Source organism: Corvus kubaryi, unplaced genomic scaffold (assembly GCF_017639235.1).
Source record: "Corvus kubaryi isolate FWS band 111438036 unplaced genomic scaffold, C.kubaryi_AGA036_p1.0 37334, whole genome shotgun sequence".
Taxonomy (NCBI): Eukaryota; Metazoa; Chordata; class Aves; order Passeriformes; family Corvidae; genus Corvus; species Corvus kubaryi.
Window position 1 is genome coordinate 2,035,919 of NW_024581108.1, and position 6,000 is coordinate 2,041,918.

General features: G+C 57.8%; 1 protein-coding gene across 1 annotated transcript; it reads left to right on the forward strand.

The window, feature by feature from the left end:
* Positions 1-340: 340 nt before the first annotated feature.
* On the forward strand, positions 341-4,330 carry CRIP1 (cysteine rich protein 1). Its single transcript, XM_042029838.1, has 5 exons — positions 341-450; positions 3,194-3,288; positions 3,398-3,455; positions 3,582-3,629; positions 3,977-4,330. The coding sequence occupies exons 1-4, from the start codon at positions 411-413 to the stop codon at positions 3,620-3,622; spliced, it is 234 nt and encodes a 77-aa protein (XP_041885772.1). The 5' UTR covers positions 341-410; the 3' UTR covers positions 3,623-3,629; positions 3,977-4,330.
* The last annotated feature ends 1,670 nt before the right edge of the window (positions 4,331-6,000 follow it).

Below are 6,000 nucleotides of genomic sequence, written 5' to 3' on the forward strand. Positions count from 1 at the left end.
CTCCCGCTCTGAGCGGGGCTTCGGCCACCGGCACAGCACAAGCGTGGGCAGGGAGCTGGTGCGCAGAGGGGACAGGGCTCTGTGCGGGGCAGTGGAGGTTGGGGTGCAAGGGGTGTGGGGCTGCAAAGGGTGCAAAGGGTACAGTTGGAGGGATTGCAGGGGGCAAGAGGTGCAGGGGGTGTAGGGCTGGGAGGGGTGCGGGACCCCGTCTCGGGAGCCCTGGCAGGGCCATGCCCCGGGCGGGCTCCTCCAGCTGCGGGCGGGGCGCACATCTGGGTGGGGCGGAGCGCACATCTGGGCGGCGCTGGGCGAGGCGGGGCGGGGCGGGCGGGCAGTGACTTCGGCGGGGCCGGCGTGGAGCATCCCACAGCCGGTGCGAGCGGAGTCCGGAGCCCAGCCGAGCCGAGACCATGCCCAAGTGTCCCCGCTGCCAGAAGGAGGTCTACTTCGGTAAGGGCTTCCTGCCCCTCCCCAGCCGCCCGCACCGCGGGGGACGTGTCGGGCACCGATGCTGCCCCTCGCCGCGCTGTGGGTCCTCCGGGCACCCCGGCTTCTGGGTGCCCCCATATTGCGCACCCCATCTCTGCAAATTCCTGGGGTACCCCAAAGTTGCTCACCCCTGGGCTGTGGGTCCCCGGGGTGCCCCGGGTGGATGATCCTATAGATCCACCCCCAAGGAGGTGCCTGGCTGCAGAGCACAGGCTGCACTGGGTGCTTCTAGCGCAGCATGGGTGCTCACCCCACTTCCTTCCCAGCACAGCCCGCAGCCCTGAGCCAGTCTGGAGACTAAAGGCCCAGCTGGTAAAGCTTGCTGCTCTGAAAGGCTGGGCAGGTGAAGCAAGCACCTTCCCCAATGGCAAATCCTGCCCTCCAGCAAGTTCCTGGGTCAGGGGGTCACCCACATGTTGTTCTGTGTGGTTTAGCACAGCAGGATGACACCTCTGGGGTGGTATTTTTAAGCCGCTGTTGCAGGGTAGGTGTGAGCCCTGTTGGGCTGCCGTCTGCTGCTGGGCTTCCCGCAGATATCTTCCCTCCAAACTGGGGCCCCAAAGCTCCTGCCCCTTCTGGGGCCATGGACCTGCTATCCTGTCTGAGGATATCTGTGGGGTTTGAGCTTCTCACTCTGCTATCAGCTGCTGGAATGGGCAGGTTCCTTTGCCAGACCTCCCCACTTGCCTGGCATAGCTGAACTGGAGGGGGTTTGCTGGGAGCAGCTTACACACACTCCCTGCTTTCTAATTTATGAGAGATGAGGGATCTGGAACCCAGGTGCCATCACTGACTTCTCTCTCTGCTTTATTTCTGCTCTGCTTGTGCATGTGTCCCAACTATTTGTGCTCTGCCAAGGAGCTGGGGGCTCAAACACAGGAGCTGCTCTCTGTCTGTTAGCGATGCCCACCCTGGGGAGCTGTGCCGGGGCTGGCGTGGGTGCTGCCCAGAGGGCTGCTGGGGCTGTGGTTCCTGTGGCTGGGAAACTTTGATTTGCCTTGAACTCACTGCTTGCAGCCAGGCTTTGAGATGGGGGTTTTGGCACAATACAGTTTGTGGCTCCCTCCTGTGACTCAGGATCCTGGGGTGCCTCATCCACCCATGTGGCTTGGTATCAGGAGCCACCAAGGTGCTGGTGTCAGTGAGTGCCTTTCCCTGTGGGTCTGTATCATTCCCGCTCAGGGCGAGCTGGGTTTGCTGTGCCTGCAGGTGCGGCCGTGGAGGAGCTGGGACGGGACCGTTTGACCAAGGAGGGGTTTGACCTTGCACTTATCACACTTGCACTTATTACGAAATGTCTCTGTTGATGCAGAGGCTGAGGAGGGTTCAAAAGCTGTTGGAGGACCAAGCTTGACGCTTGATTTCTGTGCCTGCAGATTATCCAAAGTGCTGGCAGAGAAGGCAGAGCAAGCCTTGCTCTGGGGCACCCTGAGGCTTTCAGAGCCCGGCAGTCCTGCTTGGGCGTGCCTCAGGCTGCTTTGGGCCAAATCGTGTCTGTAGAGAGCAGGGGAGGGGAGGAGGTGGTGCTGAGAGGGGTAGGGATGGGGTTTGCAGGAATTCTGCCTTCATGGTTGAGTGCTGTACTGAGCCTTAGCAGAGCTCCTGCCCAAGTGTTGGTGCAAATGCGTGTGCAAGAGATGGGGAGGCTGTGCTCCTTCCAGAAACCCTGTGATAGGAGGGTCCTGCCACGGGCCAGGCTAGGGCTCCTAGGGGTGCCCAGGGGGAGGACACTGTTGCCCCTGCCAGGCTGCGGGCATAGGAGGCCCTTTGTGCCACTGAAGAATGGCAGCAGGGCTGCCTTGTGACATTTGGGCACTGCCCCCGCTCCCACCTCTGCAGCCATCAGCTTGCTCCTTGCACAGGCTGTTGTGGGCATATTTGGACTGCAAAGAAGAGGTGCTTCAGGCTGCCAAGGGCCCCCTAGGGCACGCACTACCCACACTGGCTTGGTCCCATTTGCAGGCATGGGGACAGTTTTCTGACCGGACTCTGACAGGATTCCTGTGGACAGCCCTGTTTAATCACTTAACAAATTCCCAGGAGCTCTGCTGCCAATACGAAGAGCACACACACCTGCAGAAAATACCCTTCTCCCCCGCTGTGCTGCAATTAAAAGCCACCCTTGTGTTTCCCCCCCTCTCTGTAAACATGTCCTGGCTCTGGGATGTTGTCCCTCCCATGGCTGCCTGAACCCCGGCCAGGCTCCAGCTCTGCTCTGGCTTGCCATGGTGCCAGCAGAATCGGAGCTGTGGCTGGAGGGGACTGGTTTGTGTTGGCAGGGTGTGGCAATGGCTTTGCCTCCTCAGTCCTCGCCAGCATCCCCTTTCACCTCTGCCAGCTCTAGTGATTTCTTGGGCTCCAGCTCATTGCAGAGAAATTAATCCCTGTGCAGGCTGTTGTTGGAAGGAGGTAGGTCCTCAGAGCTTTGGAAGATGGAGTAGAAGTCAGTCCATCCTCATGGATGCAGCCATGCTCACCCTGGGCGTGGCACTGCTGCTGCAGATCCGTGTTTCTGGATGTGTATGGCATTGTGTGTACACAGCAAACACTTGGGTTTGAACACTGTGCCCTCTGTCCTGGGCAGGCAGACTTCAGAAAATGCCCAAAAATGTCATCCCAAGGGTTGATGGCAAGGCAACCAATCTGCCAAAACTAACTCGTGCCTGTTCGGTGCCTCAACTAACCCACCTCTTTTCCGTGGCAGCCGAGAAGGTGACTTCTCTGGGGAAGGACTGGCACCGGCCCTGCTTGAGATGTGAGAAGTGTAACAAGACCCTGACATCTGGAGGCCATGCAGAGGTGAGGTTTGCTGCTCAGGAGGTCCCTGTCCCCTGCAACTGAGGGCTGGGACAGGCAGAGGTGGAGCTGAAGGGTTGGTGGGGCTGATGCTCTTTCTCTCTCCCTGCAGCACGATGGCAAACCCTACTGCAACCACCCCTGCTACGCTGCCTTGTTTGGGCCCAAAGGTAGGGTGTCTGTGACGGGGTTGTGGAGGGACTGAGGGGGCTCAGGGCTCCTGTCTCCCGGCGAGTTGCAGCCGCCGGTGTGCTCACCATCCCATGGCAATGCTGACCCCGCTCCATCTCTTCCAGGGTTTGGCCGGGGAGGAGCTGAGAGCCACACCTTCAAATAAACCTCAGGTTGGTCCTTCCCTCGGAGCTCCCCTCGTGTCTCCGGCTCCAAGGGCTGGCTGGGGCTGTCCTCCCTCAGGCCAGTGGGAAAGGCAGGCCTGCCACAGCGTCTCTCTGGGCTGGCTGTGGCTCCCAGCCCTTGCTCCGGGGCTCAGGAGCTGGGTGCCAGCTGCTCCTCTCCACCAGCCGCCGCTGACTGGCAGCACTCGCTTAGTTCTGGCAGCAGATACCAAAGGCCATTGCTTTGTGGCCCGTTGGCAAAGAGAGGATCCGTCCTGGAGCGCTGCTGTCTCTGGGATATCTCTGCTCGCAGCCCAGCCTGACTTCACCTGCTCCTCTCTTCCATCCCTCTCCAGGTTTGATGTCCAGGGTTCCCAGCACAACCTGAAGATACCACAAACACACCGCAGCAGACATGCATTTTTGTTTTTAATTCACCCTGTACTAGACTAGCATGTTCAAAGCAATAAGTAACCAAGGCTGGGCTGGTGTGGAGAGAGGCTCTGCTCCAGATGGAGTGCTGCCAGGGTGGGGATGCTGGGTTGCCCTGCCGGGTAGGAAATTTGGCTGATACTGCTGAAGGCTGCCTGGAGAGGAGACTGCGCCCTTCCAGCCAAAACCTAGCTCTGCTTTGGGCATCCAGCTCTCGTGGCTGGGCCCACAGTTGTATTCTCAGTCTTTAATAAATGAAAAGATGCTTCCCTCCTGTAGCAGCTGTGCTCTCTGTAACAGGAGTCCCACGGGACTCGTTTGTGAAGCGCTTGCCACTTGCTTGAGGCCCCTGTGGCCTTTGGATTGAGCCCCACACTGTGTGATGGCCCCACGTGCCCTCAGGTGGGGCAGAGAGGTGTCTTGCTGGGAGGGGGTTGACTTTCACATCAGGATAACTTGATAATTGCTGCTTTTGCTCTGAACAGCCACACAGAAAGGCCAAGGGAGGCGGGAGGTTGCCATCTAAGCAGAGCCAGCCTCCCTCAGCAGGGAAAGCAGAGCTGTGGTGTTAGAAAGCAAGAGCTGGCTCACACGAGCTTTGCTCTTTCGTGTTTCAGTGTTTTCGCCCTACTGGAAAAACGGCACTGACAGATGTCAAAGATGTCAACTTGAGGGATGTTTCTAAAATGGTTTCTTAACCATGTCTTTCCGTAACCTGAACAACTCCATTTACATATTCAGAGATATCTCATCACCCACTGGGATATTTTTGTCTACAGTTTATGCATGCATTTCCTTAGAGACTGCTCTGCATTTTACTGTCACGTCAGCCTTCCTGGGACTTGGCCAAAACCCTCAGGGGTCAGAGATACATGTCCACTGTCAAAATCCTCGGTGTCAGAAGCAGCCTGATCTGATAAGCATCTTAAAACTTCCAATTAAACTTGCTTATTGCTACAAGGCGCTGCCTCACCTCCCACTCGGATAACACAGGCGTCTGTGTCAAAGGCAAACCCTGGCTACTGCTGTTTGGCTGTCATCAGACTTCCCAGCCAGCCAGGGCTCATAGGGACCTCCTGCTCCCACTGCTGCCTTTGCCAGCAGCCTCCCGGGGGTGCCAGCACCCATGGACCCGTGGCTCCTGGCCATCCACACCCGGTCCTTCTCTGCACAGCCACTGGCACCCAGCCTGCCTCTGGGGCACTGGGGCATGGCTTTCCCCTGTCAGCTGAGCTTCAAAGCAAACTAGTGATATAATCTCAGCAGCCTTGAGTGTGCCAGTGAGATAGTGTTTTCCCTCAAGCATTTAAAGTAATGGCAAATACAAGCCTTGTCATCCTTGGGATTTGCGTAAGTGTGTCCAGCTGGGAAAAGAGGCTGTGAACTGGGCTGAGGGTCCTTCCCAGCAGGGCCCTGTGCTACAATTTCAGAAGCAGCTTATTCCAAGTACAAGGGGCCAGGCCAGCAGGGATGAGGAGGGAAGCAGTGAGAGGTATGGAAAAGCAAGGATAGCACAGGAAGAGGCTGGGGTGATCCAGCCCTTCAAATGCCAGCCCTTTTCATTGGCAGTGGCTGCAGCTGGGGAGGAGGCAGTATCCTGCTGTTTGCTGTGTGCTGCTATTTGCTCTGTGTGCTGCCCAGGGCTGCCTTTTACTTTGGTCCCTGGCCATGGATTTGCAGTGTACTTGTGGTAGCCGAGGACATCTCTCCCTGCCCTGGGTGTGTGGAGGGATGTAGGAACTGGGCTGTGCCAGGCCTGTGCAGCTGCAGCTAAGCCTGATCCTGCAGGTGCCTCACTCCTTGCTGCACAGGGGTATGTATGTATGTGTTAAAAAATAGGGGTTCCTCAAGCATGGTCTGGGCACAAGCCTCTGGGTATTGATTCCCAAAATCTCCTTCTTAGAGTCCTGTTTCTCTGCTTGCCCCACAGTAAGAGCTCCCACTGAGA

What these genes read in the sequence shown, in the direction of transcription:
- CRIP1 (XM_042029838.1), top strand. Translation starts at nt 411, where the DNA reads ATGCCCAAGTGTCCCCGCTGCCAGAAGGAGGTCTACTTCG. An exon ending in CCAGAAGGAGGTCTACTTCG is followed by an intron (nt 451 to 3,193) that starts GTAAGGGCTTCC and finishes TTTCCGTGGCAG; the next exon opens with CCGAGAAGGTGACTTCTCTG. An exon ending in TGCCTTGTTTGGGCCCAAAG is followed by an intron (nt 3,456 to 3,581) that starts GTAGGGTGTCTG and finishes CATCTCTTCCAG; the next exon opens with GGTTTGGCCGGGGAGGAGCT.